We start from the raw sequence: 19,746 nt of genomic DNA on the forward strand, positions 1-19,746 counted from the left end.
ATCCTCTAATTTTCCTAACAGCTAAATGTAGACAGAGCAGTCTGAGTGATTGGAGTTTATTTTATGCTCTGGGCTAATGCACTCATAAATCAACAGAGACAAATGGGTGGACCGTTTAGAAATCAATGTGATCTAAATAAGGTTAAATCTCTTTGAAGCGCAGTTTAATGTTGCTGATATTAAGGTACTTGAAAGTGAGACAATAGGTACACTATTTACTTAAAGTTAATCAGTTCTGTATTAAAGTTATACTGTGAATCATTTGTACAGGTCGAAATGTGATATGAGAATGATGACAGAAACTGGAGCGTCCTCTGCTGGATGGATAATGAACACGAAGATCTCTAGAATATTAGACAATTTTCATTAATAGTTAAGATTAAAACTCTCAAAAAATAATTTTTTTCTCCCAACAAATTAAGCATGATATAAATATTATAATTAAATATCAATATTTAGAGAGTAGGGTGTCCAATGGCCAATGTAATGCCAATATACAGTAAAGATACATAATACAAAATGTATTTACACTTTTGCATTTGTAAATATATTCAAAAAAGTTGGACACAGCTAAATATTACTTTGATTGTCATTTGTATGTTGCTTTAGATAAAAGCTGATTAAACAAATTAATGTACCTTTTGGTCATTGAATTCATTTCTTATGTATTAAATATAGATTTAATTTTCAGGACAGTTGAGGTTCAAAATTATGATATTTCACAAAGGATTTATATACAAGAGAAATTATATTTGTATTGAGGTATGACATTAGAAAGGATCTGTTTAAACAGTTTTTTGTTCAAAATTAACATTTAAATAGTTAGTCAATACATAATCAATCCTTATTTCTCTATTTTTTTTTTTTTTTTTTTTTGTTATGATAAAGAACCATATTCATCCGCACAGTCAAGCACACAACCAATACAATGTTCTTCCCCAAAAGGCATGCGGTTTTGTTTTTTTAACCGCTAGATGGCTAAAAGTTACACAGTGTACCTTTTAAAATTGCACATTATTGTAAATATTTTAGACGGCAAGACAAAAATAAAAACACATATTTTATTTTCTCCCACAACACTGATCAATAAACAGCACAGCACTTTCCTAAAAACCTGTTTGTCACTATACATGGAGACATTTTCCTGATCAACGAGGTTCATGTGGATATATTATTTTTAATCAAAACAAACCTTTGACAAATATCGTACATTTTCAGTAAAAACTAATACACACACACAAAAAACACCTCTAAGTCACCTTTCATTAAAGCTTAGAACTGTAAGTTAAATAAAAATTTAACGTTATTAATTAATATGCTGCTGTCTTCGTGCAATGCATATTTTTATTTAACAGTGTCAGTGCTGGTCGGTTCATGTGAGAAATCTCTCCATATTCTCCATCAACTCTGCCGTTTGACAGTTTATGTTTGTGAGGTCGAACATTAAGCTCCTTGAGTCCTGAGATCCAGACTTTTCTTCTCCAACGGTATCTTTTCTCATGTTGCTCTCCGAGGCTGGACTAATGATGACTGTGGGAGTGTCCGAGGAGCTGTGGGTCACGGAGTCGTTCTTAGGGTTAAATTGTAGGTCAGAGGTCATTTCAGCACTCCTGCTCTTTTTAGTGCAAATATCCATCGGTGCGCTCGCCATGGCGAAGGAACCGGAGACGAGATCGCGCTCACATAGACTGAGCGACCCTCTCATCGGAACCGGGGGCTACAGAACACACACACAAACACGCGTGGTGATTGGTTGAGTTATATGGGCACACACGCCCCTTCCTATACATTCATTTTGATCTCTACCTGTATATAATGTTTCAGTGTAAGTCAGTGAATTAAACCTCACCTCCTCTATCAGCAGTGAAGAACATTTGAGGATCCGCTTTCTAGAAAAGCCTCTGAATGACACTTTAGACACGTTCGACCTGTTCTCCATCAGGTCCAGCTCCACTTCTCCCATTACCTGCAATCTCACACATAAACACACACCCTAAAATATAGATTCATAATGAAGCTTCAACAAATGAGAATAAACCAGCAGAATATTCGTGAGATTATAAGTGAGAAGTATTCAGTTGGTCATGTGATTTCAACGGTCTATAGGCCACTGATATGACTGGAGTCTCATGTGAGTCTTATGAAAACAAGTCTACAGATGAACCTTTCTACAGGAGTCTTTGGCGGTGGTCGTGTAGAGTTTGTTCCTGGAGACAGATGACTGTCTGCTGACACTGGAGGCTTCGCTATTGGTGGAGGAGGTGAGACAGTCCTTCTGAGAGCGAGACAGACAGGACAAACCAGGAACCTTCGCAGCTAATGTGGCTCTGCAGAGAGAATCATCATGAGGATGTGGATCTATCTATCTATCTATCTATCTATCTATCTATCTATCTATCTAAAATAACTGTTTTCTATTTGAATATATTTTAAAATTAAATTTATTCCTGATGCAAAGCTGAATTTTTGTAATCATTACCCCAGATTTCACTTAAAGGGATATTTCACCGATTAGCATTAAGCTTTGTATCACTAGAAACCCGGTAGTATTTTGGAATGGCCGTGCTTCCCTCCCTCATGTCCCCCTGAGACGAGAGATTTCTGTAATGTGTGTCTGGAAAAAAACCTCTGGTGAAAAATCATCATTTAACGCCATCTGAGGCTTTTTTGTCCAGCGGCGAGAGACTCCAGCCAGTAGGAGGAGCTCGTTCCACATGTGTTCAACCCGCCCATAGGGGGATCTCACGATAAAACGCTGTCTTTTCAGTTTCGAGTCGACTAGTAGCCTAGCTGTGTCATTTCTTCCGATACTGCCCTCTGTAACCGGTGGGAGTGGCCTCGTAGGGCAGCGAAGCAAGTGCATTCTGGGAGTTGTTGTCTTTCATCCACATGAGCCAAAAATACATTTTCTGTCTTTTCTCAGTCTAGAAGACACCAACTTCTAAAATAATTTCACATTTCTACTACATAAATGACCCAATTTAAATACACATTCATCTTTCCAGCGGTGAAATATCCCTTTAAATAGACTATTTATAATAGTTATACAATAATACAAAAAAAAATTTTTTTTTAAATAAATGCATGCATTAAAAAAAAGGTTTAAATCAGTTTTAGATAAAGTCTAGCATATTTTTGCATGTATGTATTTTTGTGATTGTGTATTTGTTTTACTGATGATTCATTTACCTGTATTTGGTGTGAACGATGGCATATATGAAAGGGTTGTAGATGGCGGATGACTTGGCGATGACCGCCGGCAGTGTTTTAGAGTAGGGCGTGAGGATGTTCGCATGCCTGAGAAACCGAGGAAAAACGAGTTACTTTTGAACACATGTAGGTCATTCAGAAAGTGTAGAGGACGGCAGTGCAGCGCTGCAGACAGAAACAGAGATTACAATGTTTTAAAATAATTTCCTACTTCTCACAGCTGTGCTGAGCTTAACAGATACTATAGAGCTACACACACTTATGAGACAAATGTACATCGAAAAGTGCCAGATAAACAGTAATCAGGGGATTTGCAGATTACAGACACGGTAACACTTCTGAAATACAGTATAAAGATTACAGCAAATGTAGCATCCAGTAAACTGTTTCAATGGATCATATATTGAGGTTTATATCTCAGTAGCTGGTCTTGAGTCAGAAGTTTAATTCCATCAATGCATTTTTTAAATACTTTATCGAGATTCGAGAATCGAGATTAAACGCATCTAACACACATTTTTTTTGTAATATACTGTATATATATATATATATATATACATACATACATATACTGTATTTATGTGTGTGTGTGTGTGTGTGTGTGTGTGTGTGTGTGTGTGTGTGTGTGTGTGTGTGTATGTGCATACAGTATACACACACACATAAATACAATATATACTGTATATATACAGTATATTACAAAAAAATTATGTTAGATGCGATTAATCTATGTGATTATATATACTGTATTTATGTGTGTGTGTGTGTGTATACTGTATACTGCACACACACACACACACACATATACAGTATATATATATATATATATATATATATATATATATATACATACACACATATTATATAAAGAAAAACATTTATGTTAGATGCGATTAATTGATTTAAAGCACTAAAAGTCCTCTAAATATTTTATATCCAATATTCAAATTGATCCCAAATAACAATAATGGTGACTTTACTCTAAACAATTAAACAGTATCATCAACACTTAACAGAGCTAAAACCTCAATTAATTCTGAACAAAAAAGGTATTTTCAAATCAATATCAATTTATCTAACCACATATAAGTTGACAATATCTGCTATAAGGTCAACGTGTGTCCAGTGTTAAATGATTGTTTTTGTTTTGTACTTTAGTACTTTAAAGTATGTGGTTATACAGAAATTGTGACCCAATTACAGACACTACCCACATTTTACCCAATATTACATTGCAAACACAACACATAAGATGCGTTAGGTACAATTAACTTTCAAATTTAGGGCAAAAACTGTATTTCAGAATTATTTCTCAAGCAAATGTATCTTTTAATCGCAGAGGAAAGACCATGTCATGCCTACAGAACAGATAACAAAAAAAAAATGGGCTCAAACAAGTAAGCAGTTGTTCGGCTCCTATCACATGGCCGTAGCTTCAGTACAAGGTCATACTTTTATGATTGCATGTGACAATATTACTGATGTTTAAGCTTGACGCATACAGCCATGAAATTTTATGTTAAGTTTAGGGGTCAGTGAGAATTTGCAATGCTTTTAAAAGAAGTATCTTTTGCTCACCAATGCTGCATTTATTTAATCCAAAGTGAAATTTTATTGCAACTTAAAATAACTAATTTAAAGTAATATGAATATATTTTATAATGTAATTTACTCCTGTGATCAAAGCTGAATTTTCAGCATCATTACTCCAGTCTTCAGTGTCACGTGATCCTTCAGAAATCATTCTACCTGTTAAAATCAAATGTTTTGGCTCAGCAACAACAACAAAAATTAACACAACAGTTTGCATCAATCTTTTGGAGTTATTAAACAGTAACTTCTAATGGAATTGTGTTCAACAAAAAAAACTACATTGAGTTAGACCAGAAGAACTTAATTTGTAGCATAAACACAATTTATTTAAGTTGATTACTCAAATAAATTAAATTGAGCGGTGGCCCTGGAACCAATTAATATCTGTTAATCATATATTAGTCTCGTTTATTATTTATTAAAACAGAAATTAACATTAACACAGAAATTTCTATTTAAATTACACACAATAGGCTATTTATTTATTATTGTCAACAGATATCATCAAAATAACTTAAATGGTTTAATTCCTTGCAGCCATGTATTTATTTAAGTTGAGGTAAATAGGTTACCTGAATATATTTTTTAGAGAGTAATATGCTGTGCCTTTTGATACATTTAATGCATCCTTGCTAAATAAAAGTATTAAATCTTACTGACCCCAAACTTTTGAACGATAGAGTATCATTCATACATGTAGCACAAGCTACATTCTTAGGGTTATTGAGCTTGTTTAACAAACTAATCCTAAGTATAAGCAATATATTTAGTGATGATGCCTAAGCTGAGGAACACATGAATGTGAAGTCCCCAGAAATGTATGAATACACATTTCTGAAAATGTGTGCATACTCAGAACTCACCCAGCCCAGGCGATGAGGGTGATGCATGCGTAGGGAGCCCAGGACAAAACGAAAACCACTATGACCACAGCCGCTATTTTAGCCAGTTTCCATTCGCTCCTCATGGACTGCTGCTTCACAAAGGTGGACTTTCTAGAGCTCAGCCTTTCCAGATCTCTAAACACACACATAATACCGTAATGAACGTTTTTCAATGATCACTCTTCAAACTCAAGACGCCAGTGAGGGGCTCAGACCTGCAGGCCTGTCGTACGGCGAGGAACATGAACAGGTAACAGAAGAGAATGATGGCCAGGGGGATGAAGAAGACAAAACAGCACAGCATCATGGTGTAACTCCTGTTGGCGGGGGACGGCGAGACGTAATCCCACGTGCATGATGTCATCAGACCTTCAGGGATGTAGGAACCTGCAAGAGCAATGCACGCTTTTAACAGACACTTGAAATGACTTACCAGCCTTATATACCTCGATTTTCTTTATTATAGACCTACTTTAGGTCACATTTACATTTATGCATTTGGCAGACGCTTTTATCCAAAGCGACTTACATTGCATTTCAAGGTACACATTTGCATTCTTATCAGTTCTTGCTTTCCCTTAGCCTGGAAATCCAGACCTAAATCTAAAAGATTAATGGTCTGGCGTCGACTAATGAAACTCGGCCAGCTCGAGGGGCGGCATCAAGCATGCATTTGAAAATCTCACTGCACGCAATTGGATAACACTACGACCAATCACAACAAGCCCCATACGCTTAGCTACCAGCGGAGCTAACTGGTAGATTAGACTCATGCGTATCCGGTCGGCAAAACAGCAAAAACGTCCTTCTTACAAAGGAACGATTCGAGCGGCGTCTTCTGTTCCTCTTTTAGATAAAAAGCCAAGTCTAACTCGTTCATTGTAGCGGCCAAAGCCGTTTCAAACAACTGGTGTTCATCCATAGCCATCTTGCAATGTTTACTAATGACTTCGACGTCGCAGCGCTGTCGTCATCTGTTTAGCTCCGCCTATATCAGATAACCCGATGTGATTGGTGCAGCTCGGATCGAGGGGCATATTTAATGAGCATCATTACTCGACGCCAGAGTAAACTCGCTGAGCAAATTCAACTTGTGCTCTCGCGAGAACTCTGGCTTTCCAGGGTAGCTTTCCCTGGGAATCGAACCCATGACCTTGGCGTTGCAAGCGACAATGCTCTACCGTTTGAGCTACAGGAATATAGAACATTTAAATCTTACTCCAGCCAATCAGAGGTGCCAGACTCCAGGCCAGAGAGTAGAGCCAGATGCACAGGATGGCCAGAGAGGTTCTGCGTTTGGAGTTCCACTGGATGGCCTGCAGTGGTTTGGTGATGACCAGGTAGCGATCGACAGAGATGGCCAACAGGTTTATCATCGAGGTGATGCCAAACAGTGCACCACAGAACGCATATATTTTACATCCTAAGGGCAAATATAGGGAATACATGCATAATATGCAATATATAGTTTCTTACATAAAGTCAATACTGTGATTTACAGAATTTATAAGCCTTCAAAATATCAGGTGAAAAGCTTGAATTTGAATTGTCTTAGTATTTCTTTGAGTGCACAGCAGCTCTCAAATGGAACTTGAACAAAACATGATGATAACCAGCATAATTTCTTAGACACAACTTTTTTACAAGTTTAATTGAAAATAAAGTGTTATGTAGTGGAGTGAATGCAAAAAAAAAAACCTAAAAAGTGTTACCAAGTTCTCCAAACATCCACTCCTTATACAGGCAGTTGAAGAAGAACATTGGAGATTGTGTGATGGCCATGAGGAAATCACTCACCGCCAGGTTCATTATGAAATAATTTGGCAGGCTCCGCAACTTTTTATTACTGCACACACACACACAAAAAAAAACCCATTAAAATCAAGTTAAATTTTACTATTGTTAAAACAGATAGAACAGTTTATGAACAATTAATATTTTGCTTCTACCTATATGCTTTTCTTCTTTCATAAAACAAGATATTTTTAAGAATGTTGGTAATGGTAACCAAATGGTTTTGGTTCCCATAGACTTCCATAATATGGACAAAAAATACAGTGGAAGTCGATGGGAACCTGAACTTCAAAATATCTTCTTTTGTGTTCCACACAAGAAAAAAAGAAAGTCACTGAGGTTTGGAACGACATGAGAGTGAATAAATGATGACAGAATTTTCTTTTTGGGTGGACAATCATTTAAATCGAATTTAAATGCAAATAAACAATGTAAAACATTTTTTTGTACACTTGGACTGATCATATCCCTACTAATCTTTGTTAACTTGTTAGTTATTGTTAAGGATTGTTCAATAATCAAGTAAAACAAAACCTTTCATTGTAAATGCATAAAATTAAGGTGAGAGGCAAATGAGAGTTATTTGGATCGAACAGATCAAATGCCCCCATTGCAGTTCTGCCCATCAATGATTCTCAGTATTCCCAGAATTCCTGGAATAGCAGTCAATTTCCTTCCACTCTACAGAAGCCCATGATTGCAATAATTGCATCCATTTATGGAAATGCATCAAACGTGTTATTTACACCTCATTCGCAATATTCCTAATTTCTAGCACATTTGAACACAAAGGAAAGAACAATTTTGGAAAATGAGGATTAGGGCTGTCCAGTGACCTACAGGGTGTTTTACATACGTAACTTTAATCTGAGCAAGTGGGGATGGTAAAAAAGAAAAAGCTTTTTACTAGCATTTCACTGCCTGCTCTAGTTTTACCGCACTGACCCAATTCACAAAAACAATTTAAGTCAATAACATATTCGAGATTTGGTGCATTATCCAACAGACGAGAGATTATCTGTTGAAAACAGGCAGGTAACCTGTCACTATATCACTTTAAGACTTCATTTTTAATACATTTTATTTTACGATGTTATCTCACGGAAAACAAATCCATTTAGATATTGCACCATTTTAACTCTTTAAAGTGGACAAAAAATAAACTAAACTAAAAATTAAAGAAATTTGTTTGACTCCAACAAAAAAGAACTAGATGAGGTGACAAAAGATAACACTAAATAATGTTCATAAGGTTGCTTTTTTATTAATTGTTATTTAACTCTTTCCCTGCCGGCCAACGTCAGCGTTTTTGACCATTTTCACAATTTCATGGCCCCCAGAATATTTTGTTGTATGAATATCTGAACATGCAATATATCAAAAGAAAGAACAATCCCTCTGCTTTAAAAAAATAAAAAAAATAAAAGATTTATTCTCCATGCCCTCGAACTCCACGAGGACACCCACAGTGACGGATGGTGTAGCCGGCTCATTCAACCTTGTCAGACAATCCGTTAGGCTCGGGCTCCGGGGTGATGATTGGCTCAGTCTTTATTCCATATAGCACTGACATCGTGGCAGACTCGGGCTCCATGTCTGCGGTGGGCTCTGCCATACACTCCATGCAGTGTGTGAAAGATGGCTGGCTGGGCTCTGGGTCTGGAGTGGGGCTGGTGATGTCCTCCTCTGTGGGGCAGATGGTGAACGGAGATCCGTTATTCACCAGGACCCACTCCACATAGGTGGCGAAATCTCCCTGAGGACCAACACCGGGCACGCGTGCCTTGGATTGCTGAGGCTGGTAAAGTAGGACACACAAAGCGAACAATCTGGATAGTGTGTAATGCCGGGGACACACTTAACGACTATAGCTGAAACATTCTAAGACTGAACTGAACACACTTACAGACTTTCCATCGACTGCAGCAGATTTTAAACACAGACTTTGAACACTGACTGAACGAGACTTGGCCTGTTTGGGCATGATCAGTCGTAAGTATCAAATCACATTCATAATCGGCCTTACAGTCGTTAAGTGTGTCCCCGGCTTAAGGCACACCAGATCTAAGACGTCCTTGGTGTGGTCCTCTAGATTTTGCTCCTCCTTTTCTAGGCAGAGCAGTTGGATGGCCAGCAAGTCCATAAAAAATAAAAAAAAGTGAAAAAACACTGCAACAAATCAAATCTAGGTTCGGTATGTGTTAGAAACGCATGAACAAAGATGAATAAAAAAAAAAATACCAGGAGAAAGATATAGCAATAACACATTCACATAAACTATACAGACTCTGGAACAGACTGAACTAAAGGCTTACATATACAAGAGAGCAATCAACGGAAAACAGAACAAGTGTAGAACTAATTAACAACCATGGAAACAAACAAAGAACTAGGACTCAGGCAACAGGGCACAGGGAAAACAATGAACTGACAGAACTGAACATAACTGTAGCAGTAATACTTATGCTATTAATATTATTATATTATATCATTTAAATTTAATGTAATTACATATATATTTATATATTGATATATAATACATTTATGTGAGTATACCATTCAAAATATTACACTTACCAGATCAATATTTAATGAACATCCACATATTAATGGGTAAGTGACATTAAAAAGTTTTTGGATGTTTACATTGTGACATATCAGCCGTCTACTCCTCCTAAAACATATCAGTAACAATTTACAGTAAGGTCTTATTGGAAAACAATAAGCAATATATATTTTAAAGCATTTATTAACATTTGATAATGTTAGTTAATACAAATGTTCATGTGTACACAGTGCATTTATTAATGTTAACAGACACAACTTTTGACCTTTGAGATACTGTATGTTCAGACTAACATGAGCTAAGATAATGCTTTAAATGTTTTGTTTGTTGCTAGTTCATGTTTGCTAATTTAGTTAACTAATATTAACAATTGAAACATTATTGTAAAGTGTTAGCAAACATTTTATAAAGCATTTTGCTAATTATTTTATAATTATTATGCATGCAGCTTTAATGACTTCATAATATATTTACTTTTTACAAGACTAAGCCTATTTAAAATGTACTAGTGAATTTGTAGTAGTTTAAAATGATTTAAAAAACAATTCACGGCACCATTCTCTTACATGCATACTAATAAGCATCATGTATGCATCATTATGATGTATGAATCATGTTTAACAGAATTAATGCAGGCTACATTAAGTGAGAATTAAATAATGTTTGATAATTAATTAAATGTATCAAAGTCTTACCTAACATAAAACCCCAAACTTTCTGAGATGAACTCAATGACATTTGCTTGAGTTCTTCAGTTCATCACCTCAGCGCTTGTACCTGTAAAAGGCTTGTACCTGTAAAAGGCGAACATGACCAAAGCGTTGCCCGTGACTCCCAGAGTGCCGATGATGAGGATGAGGAAGGCGATGATGTAATGCACATGATCCGGGATGTCCAGTCTTTTGTATATCAGCCGTTGGGGCTCCATCATCAAACTGAACACTAAGAAGATACACCAACTAAAACTGAAGAACAACACTTCAACAAAGCAAGCATGAGTGCAGACTCAGTCATGGTCTCCGTCTTCTGTTTCCAGCATCACTACTTCTCTGTCTGTCATGCTCAGACTAAGAGACTTTAGTTATATGAGTAACAGCAACACAGACGGACAACACAGCGACCTACTTGTCGGAGCAGCTTGGTCATGTCACATGACACACCCCTCTCTCCATCATCTGTCCCACCCTTGCCTGTGTCTTCATGGCAATCTCACACACACCAGCAGCACATTATTTTTTCAACAGAAGAGAACATCACATTCTCTTCTCTTTCGAAGGAGAGAAGACACAAGCCACCCGAGACTAAAAGAAGCAAGACGAAAGATGAGATGAAGTGAGAGCATGTGTCAGATAGATTATAGTGCTTTCTGTCTGTGTTCATCAGGTCTGTAATGGATGTGGAGTCTTTTTAAACAGGTCAGAGGGTGAGAGCGACAGAAGGAGATTCAGAATGAGTGTGTGAAAGAGGGCTAGAACATGAACAGCTGCAGGGATTCACGATGCTGAGCTTAAAAAAACACCAGGAGCCTTTCCTGAGGTCAAACCTGTGGGACAGAGCGGCCTGATCACAGCCAAACCATTACAATCCACCAGTGTTTCTTTTTTAGTACTGCTAATGTACCATCAATGCTTTGAATTAGTTCTTCTTACATACATACATATATATATATATATATATATATACACATATACATATATACATATATACATATATACATATACATATATATATATACACACACTCACCTAAAGGATTATTAGGAACACCATACTAATACTGTGTTTGACCCCCTTTCGTCTTCAGAACTGTCTTCAGAAATTCTGACTCTACCATCTGAATGTCTCAACAGAAATCGAGACTCATCAGACCAGGCAACATTTTTCCAGTCTTCAACTGTCCAATTTTGGTGAGCTTGTGCAATTTGTAGCCTCTTTTTCCTATTTGTAGTGGAGATGAGTGATACCCGGTGGGGTCTTCTGTTGTTGTAGCCCATCCGCCTCAAGGTTGTGCGTGTTGTGGCTTCACAAATGCTTTGCTGCATACCTCGGTTGTAACGAGTGGTTATTTCAGTCAAAGTTGCTCTTCTATCAGCTTGAATCAGTCGGCCCATTCTCCTCTGACCTCTAGCATCAACAAGGCATTTTCGCCCACAGGACTGCCGCATACTGGATGTTTTTCCCTTTTCACACCATTCTTTGTAAACCCTAGAAATGGTTGTGCGTGAAAATCCCAGTAACTGAGCAGATTGTGAAATACTCAGACCGGCCCGTCTGGCACCAACAACCATGCCACGCTCAAAATTGCTTAAATCACCTTTCTTTCCCATTCTGACATTCAGTTTGGAGTTCAGGAGATTGTCTTGACCAGGACCACACCCCTAAATGCACTGAAGCAACTGCCATGTGATTGGTTGATTAGATAATTGCATTAATGAGAAATTGAACAGGTGTTCCTAATAATCCTTTAGGTGAGTGAATATATATATATATATATATATATATATATATATATATATATATATATATATATATATATATATATATATATATATATATATATATATATATATATATATATATATATAATTTTAATTTTAGTAATTTTGTGCATTTTTATTATTATTTTCATGTCTCTATTTAGCTTTAATTTGTTTTTATTTTAATTTTAGCAATTTTCGTTAAGTTCTTCATCTAATATCAATATTAGATATTATATATCTATATTCAGCTTTATTCCAATTACTGAAAATGATTTTTAATAGTTTTAGTTTTAGTTAACGATGACAACCCTGTAATCCACAGTGTATTTCTGAATAGGATTCTCTCTTTCGTCAATATCTGAAAATGCAAAAATATTTTACATTAAAAAAAAATTCACACTCAGTAACATTAATCACATTGGGTAAATGAATTGTCCTCATGGAGAGTAGACATACACACTGTGTAGTTTTATACTTTTCACCACTTTTAATGTATTCAATTTCAGCATCAATTTTACCAGTACTTAAACTTATTAGTGATTTCAACTTATTTATCAACCACTAATGAAGTATGTTCTAACATGAGGTAAGAGTCTGTCTGCATCCAAAATGTCTTACTTCCCTATGAGAGAGAAAAAAAAAGTGTATGTGAAAAGAATAGTAAGTCCAAATTCATAGTATTCATAAAACGGTATATAGGCAAAAAGTACCCAGATGACCTCTATGTCTGATGAAATTCTGAAATGTGCATCCAATGAGCACAATGCTATCCCATGAGGCCAGGGGAGAGGAGTTGTGAATGGCGAATGCAACGACTGTAAGATTACATTTATATTACACACATATAGAACATAGCCTACGTTTTTAAAGGGATAGTTCACCCAAAAATGATGTTGAGCACAAAAGAAGATATTCTGAAGACTGTTAGTAATCAAACAGTTGACGGCACCCATTGACATCAATAGTAGGAAAGAAAAAAAAAAACATTGAAAGTCAATGGTTACCGTCAACATTGCTAAAAACTTAAGCAGAAAAAAAAAAACAGCAAATAAAGCTTAATGGTTAGTCCTAAGAGACTTTGTGTGTTTGTCTGCATGTTCTGCTCATCCATCTCTTCAACACCGTAATCCAGGCATCACTTCTGTTCTCTCCACGGCAGTCAACGGCATGCTATGGGATTGAAAGATGTGGGATTATATCTCCGTCCATAATCCTACAGCTAAAACATCACTGACAATAACAGCATTACTCTAATTCAGCCTATATGACAACCATGCTCACAGCAACACGACTGAGATTATTATATTATAGATCAAGGAATCAATCCAACTAACCTGGAACATAAGAGCTTCAAACTAATCTGAGAGATGGGAAAGGATGAGGTCTGCGGGATCATAACACGCTCTTAGAAATAAACTTTCTTGATAAACCGATTAATCTACACCACCTTTCAAAAGATTGAATCACTAAGGTTAAGATAAATTTATACTTTTAATCAGCAAGGATGCATTAAATTGAACAAAAGTGACAGTAAAGACAATTTTACAAAAGATTTCCATTTCAAATAAATGCTGTCTTAAACTCTCTATTCATCAAAGAATCCTAAAAACGTATCCACAAAGCATCCACTTTGGACTCTTGACTCAATATAAAGAGGAACACAGCGTCCAAGTTCACTTACTATCCATCCTATAGTATTCAAAATTAGAATTAGTGTGTCCCAAATTGTAGTATGTTGAAACAAATCCCAAAGACACCCAGGTCTAACTTTTCCAGTTAGAATCCGGAGTGCAGATCCGTGCACACTTTAATATTGCCCACAACCCATTGTGCGTAGGACGAGGATTCGATTGGAACTAGAAACACAAATTAAAAGTGACTACAAAAAAAAACAAAAAAACATTGTGTGCGACCAATGGTTAAGTAGAGAGGTTTGAGTGATCAATAATCAGTAACTAAACTAACGAAAATATATTTATTCAATGTTATCCACATTATATTTGCAACAACATTGTGAACTTTTATAAAGATACGTTTGGTCATTAAATTTTAAATGCATCACACGACTGGCAGATCCAACATGCTACAACATTTCTCTCCGATATGGTAGAAAGTTCAATTAAATTGAATGTGAAGGATTTAGATGCAATTATGAGTAGGCTAGTATGTCCAAAATTGCCTACTCTTCTGCTACACACTCAAAAGTATGCACTTAAACTTATTTATCAACCACTAATGAAGTATGTTCTAACATGAGGTAAGAGTCTGTCTGCATCTGAAACGAGAACTGCATCTATGAGAAAAAAAAAAAAAAAAAGAGTATGTGAAAAGATTAGTAAGTCCAAATTCATAGCATTCATAAAACAGTATATTGGCAAAAAGTACCCAGATGACCTCTATGTCTGATGAAATTCTGAAATGTGCATCCAATGAACACAATGCTATCCCCATGAGGCCACGGGAGAGGAGTTGTGAATGGCGAATGCAACTGAAGCTGTAGGTCACGACAACATGATGAATGTAAGATTACATTTATATTACACACATGTAGAACATAGCCTACTTTTTTAAAGGGATAGTTCACCCAAAAATGATGCTGAGCACAAAAAAAGAAATTTTGAAGACTGTTAGTAATCAAACAGCTGACGGCACCCATTGACGTCAATAGTAGGAAAGAAAAACATTGAAAGTCAATGGTTACCGTCAACATTGCTAAAATCTTTAGCAGAAAACAACAAATTGAATGTGAAGGATTTAAACGGTGACAAGAGGATTTACAGGGCAGTTTCAACATTGACCTGATGCATGTAACCAAGCGATCCGTTAAAGATGCAATTATGAGTAGTAGTATGTCCCAAATTGCCTACTCTTCTGGCATAGTACAAGTAGGCGAATTGGGATGCAGTGGTCCGAGCTTTAGGGATCCCGAATCCAGAGTTATGGACAAAAGCAATCTGATGTTTCTATAGAACAGTGGCACGAGTAAGCTTCTTTAGCCTGTCTTAAACAAATCATCCTTCTGTAGCATTGTGCTTTAATGTAACAATGATCTTAAATGTGGCTGATATGAAATTAAATGTCTGTTTAATCAAGAGAATGTTTTGAAGGATGGATTAATGGTGCACGAACAGGGACCAACAATAACATTACATCATTTAAAACACTATGAACGTTAGGTTGAAATGTGATTTTAACCAGTGGCGTGCAGTGGTGTTTTAAAATGAGGAAGCCTCACAGATCAAATGTAAATCATGTCCCAAAATGTTGTCACATTTTCCTGGTTAAATAAACATTACATTAAAGCAACAACAAAAAAGAGAACCAAATACAATGGTATTTTGTATTCATTAACTATACTAGTATAAATCTAATCAAGTTAGTGTTTTTAAGCGTTTTTACATTTTACTCCAAAACAATAACTAACTGCAGTAACAATTTAAACAATGAATTTTATTAATGAACTGATGTTCAGCTGTTCTTTAGGCTACTTATTTTCATCAGTCATCAAGCTCAGTAAACAAACAATGTACTTTTAATTTCACCAAGCTGGGAAAAAAAACCCCTCATTCATCATGTTTTCAGGCCATTTTAAAATTAATTTTGACTTGACATTAAGCGGTGATATCTAAGTGCCCAAGTTATTTACTTACTTTTTAATTTGTCTTCCCATTAATGCCATAATTTTGCTCACTCAGACCAATTAGTGAACGCGCACAAAAACAAGAGGCGGGATTTATCGCATGAACCAATCATATCCCACCATGGAGGCATTGGCTGCTCTCACGTGACTTTCCCCCATTCATTCTCAATTACCCCCCATCAAAGCCACCGTACGCTTTAGTTTAGGGGATCTGTTAAAACTCAATGGGCTCAGGGAAGGCAAGAGAGACGCGAACTCCAGCTGTAACTTTCCCTGCGGGTGCTGATGCTGAACAGTGGTACTTTAGAAAAACAAGTGATTTATACACTTTTTATTGTCACACTTTGTAATATTTGCATTGTTTAATTTTTGTTATATGGGTAATTTACTCATCCAATTTTTTGCCTCCTCAAAGGAAACACTCCTCATTTCAACCAATGCAAATTAATAAAGCAAATAGAGGAAAGTGATAAATCGAAAATCAAAACATTATTTTTTAAAAATCTGATCACTGTATACAGAAAATAGGCTTTCCCTCAAATTCTGTTGTCATTCCTGTATTCAATTTGCAATTAAATCACAATTTTTTATCTGGGGTATAATTTTTTTTTTTACTTCAGGGATGGACAGATTTTCTTGGAAAGCATTATTTTGACTTCTCTGTAATCATAAAATTATCTGACTCCACATGGCTGGCAATCTATTCCCCAGTGAAATGAGATAATGTGAAATTTACCACGGCTTTAAACTTTGCTCTGAGGGTCATGTGATAACTTAATCTTTTGTTGTCTTGGGATTACTTCTATTTCAGGCCAAGATGAATGGTCATGTATTTTTTCATCTGGAATGAATAGCTTTGATTACTTGCTGATCCCCTGTTCGGCTTAAACGTCAGCTTCATGTGGAGAAATGTGTCAACCTGGGCAGAAAAAAAGAAGAAAAGGGTGTTTTTAGGCATAAACATTGAATATCAAAGAACAGGTGTGTCATGGTTATATCACACTTATGAAAAGGTTGTAGGGTTCTTTCAGGTGCTTCATATATAGAACCTTTTAAGGGTTCCCATCATGGAATCATTTTATGGATTTAGTTTTAATTAATTAACGTAAACACATTTTCACTAGAAAAATTGAAATATCCTGTTAAACATCTGTGCCTCAGTGTACCTTTCAGAAAAGCCCTTCACCGCCGGGCCGAAGAGGCCGGAACTGGAGACAGGGGCTCCTTGATCTCAGCAGAGCCTGTCTACGGAGAGCCTGCCCACTCCCTGTTAAGTCCTATTGTACCGAATTTTGGTTGTAGTTCCACCAGAGTTCCACTGGGGGCGATCGCCCATGAGTGCAAAATGAATGGGAGTCTATGGAGCTAGATGGCTAAATTTGTCTCTTTCACCCGATTGCCGTTGAGAAATCTCAGATTTGATTGTAGGTTTTGCAAAGTTGAATGAACGAGTACTTATGTCCTTTCGATATCTTACAGGTTGAGTTGTTGCTGCCCATAACACGCTAGCATTCTGCTAATGAACGCTGATTGGTCAGTGAAGGACTGATTACGACCAGAGATACCGCTTGATGGCATCGTGGCATCCGAAGCGGGACCAGAAACAAACAAAAACTCTTCTAGCACGTGTATTTACCTGTGTCAGCTGTGTTGTCGATGCCTCGAGTGAAAAGAAAGTGCAGAGCGCGAAAGCACCAGAGTGACTGAAGGATTGCCGTAAAGCAGTATCTCTGGTTGTACGATGTGTATGACGTCATTGACACTTTAAAAGACTTTTTAAAGCAAATAAGTGACTCTAAAAAATCTAACACCCAGCAGTGTGTAATTTCTTTGCATCTCCTTCCGAATACAACATTCAAATTACTAGACAAAAAATTATATCCTGAGAAAAGTGGATTTTGAGGGGTATAGCGCCATAGACCTCCATTCATTCTGCACTCGTCCTGTGAGCGCCCTCATATGGAGCCAGAGTGGAACTGCAACCAGTTCAGAAGCCGGAAGTGTACTGAGAGTGGAACTTCTCGCCTTATTAGACATTCTCTGGTCTGGCGTCGACTAATGAAAATCGCCCAGCTCGAGGGGCGGCACCAAGCATGCATTTGAAAATCTCACTGCACGCAATTGGATAACACTACGACCAATCACAACAATAAGCCCCATACGCTTAGCTACCAGCGGAGCTAACTGGTAGATTAGACTCTTGCCGTATCCGGTCGGCAAAACAGCAAAAATGTCCTTCTTGCAAAGGAATGATTCGAGCGGCGTCTTCTGTTCCTGTTTTAGATAAAAAGCCAAGTCTAACTCGTTCATTGTAGCGGCCAAAGCCGTTTCAAACAACTGGTGTTCATCCATAGCCATCTTGCAATGTTTACTAATGACTTCGGCATCACAGCGCTGTCGTCTTCTGTTTAGCTCGCCTCTGGCCCGCCTATATCAGATAACCCGATGTGATTGGTGCAGCTCGGATACAAGGGCATATTTAATGAGCATCATTACTCGACGCCAGAGTAAACTCGCTGAGCAAATTCAACTTGTGCTCTCGCGAGAACTCTGGATTACCAGGGTAGTCCGGATATGCAGTCTCAGGAGAAAGTCTTGATAGTTCAGTCTGATGGTGCTGAAGTTGCAATCAATTTCTTCTGCGTTGAACGAAGAAATGATGATGAACTTGCGGTGTTAGTTTGACTCTGTTATGGTCGAGGAAGTTACACGTCTTGATGTGTTGATGCCTGCAGGCCTGATAAAGTGTTGGTAAAGTTTTCGGAGGGAAAGTTTACAACCCTTTGTTTTCAGCATGGTATTTTGCATATGTAACTGGATTGGTCGTTGATGGAGAAACTATTAAAGATTCTTGTAATACTAATATGTTGTATAGGTATAAAAATATAATATACACTATCGTGTAGGTCATCAAAATACAAATTTGTAGATAAGAATGGTAAATATATGCGATCTTGATTAATTGAGTAATACTGACACTATAAAAGAAGGTATGATCACATAGGGAAATTAGATACATGACGTACATGTCTCAAGTAATTATACAACTGAGAAGGAAAAGGGTATCTAATAATTCTATCATAAAGCACGCATAAAACAGTATACAGTACAAAAGACACTATATAAGACAGATATTTATAGTTAATTATAACAAGTTAAAATTAAATATTCATATTTCCCTTGAGCTAATTTGCTACAAATATTAGGCCTGGTTTCACAGACAGGGCTTAGATTAAGCCAGGATTATTCAATTAGGACAATTAAGTAGCTTTTATAAACGACTAGCCTTAGAAAAAAAAAAACATTACTGGTGTGCATCTTGAGACAAAATAATAGCAGTAACATGTTTTAAGATATTTTTTTTCAGTTAAAACATGCATTTTACTCTGGGACTAGATATAACTATATATTATTTTTAACATATATAATTAAAACAGTAGGGCAGGCTATATGTAGTTTTAAAGACTACCAATCTACTGTTCTGATTTTGTTTAGAAATGATTCATAGTTTGGCTTTGATAACACTGTAATACAAGCATCTGCTAATTGACTTTAAAATAAATGTAAAGATACACCCACG

General features: G+C 36.6%; 1 protein-coding gene across 3 annotated transcripts; it reads right to left on the reverse strand.

Moving 5' to 3' along the window:
• Positions 1–1,047: 1,047 nt before the first annotated feature.
• On the reverse strand, positions 1,048–11,122 carry opn4xb (opsin 4xb). 3 transcript variants are annotated; one of them, XM_084113581.1, is made up of 10 exons: positions 9,388–9,802; positions 8,980–9,279; positions 7,400–7,533; positions 6,907–7,110; positions 5,903–6,074; positions 5,667–5,822; positions 3,190–3,297; positions 2,165–2,327; positions 1,850–1,966; positions 1,048–1,717 (listed from the first exon to the last, which is right to left on the reverse strand). In XM_084113581.1, exons 3-10 carry the CDS (start codon positions 7,494–7,496, stop codon positions 1,373–1,375), a joined length of 1,362 nt encoding a protein of 453 aa, XP_083969707.1. In that variant the 5' UTR covers positions 7,497–7,533; positions 8,980–9,279; positions 9,388–9,802; the 3' UTR covers positions 1,048–1,372. The 3 variants fall into 3 exon arrangements, with proteins under 3 accessions (XP_083969707.1, XP_083969705.1, XP_083969706.1); XM_084113579.1 differs by lacking the exons at positions 8,980–9,279; positions 9,388–9,802 and adding an exon at positions 10,842–11,122; XM_084113580.1 differs by having other exon boundaries at positions 8,980–9,802.
• Positions 11,123–19,746: the final 8,624 nt, after the last annotated feature.

This window comes from Abramis brama (assembly GCF_963993115.1).
Source record: "Abramis brama genome assembly, chromosome: 5".
Taxonomy (NCBI): Eukaryota; Metazoa; Chordata; class Actinopteri; order Cypriniformes; family Leuciscidae; genus Abramis; species Abramis brama.

What these genes read in the sequence shown, in the direction of transcription:
- opn4xb (XM_084113579.1), bottom strand. Translation starts at nt 10,978, where the DNA reads ATGATGGAGCCCCAACGGCTGATATACAAAAGACTGGACATCCCGGAT. An exon ending in GTCATGTTCGCCTTTTACAG is followed by an intron (nt 7,534 to 10,841) that starts GTACAAGCCTTT and finishes GTGTGTGTGCAG; the next exon opens with TAATAAAAAGTTGCGGAGCC. An exon ending in ATCGTTCACACCAAATACAG is followed by an intron (nt 2,328 to 3,189) that starts GTAAATGAATCA and finishes TTCTCTCTGCAG; the next exon opens with AGCCACATTAGCTGCGAAGG.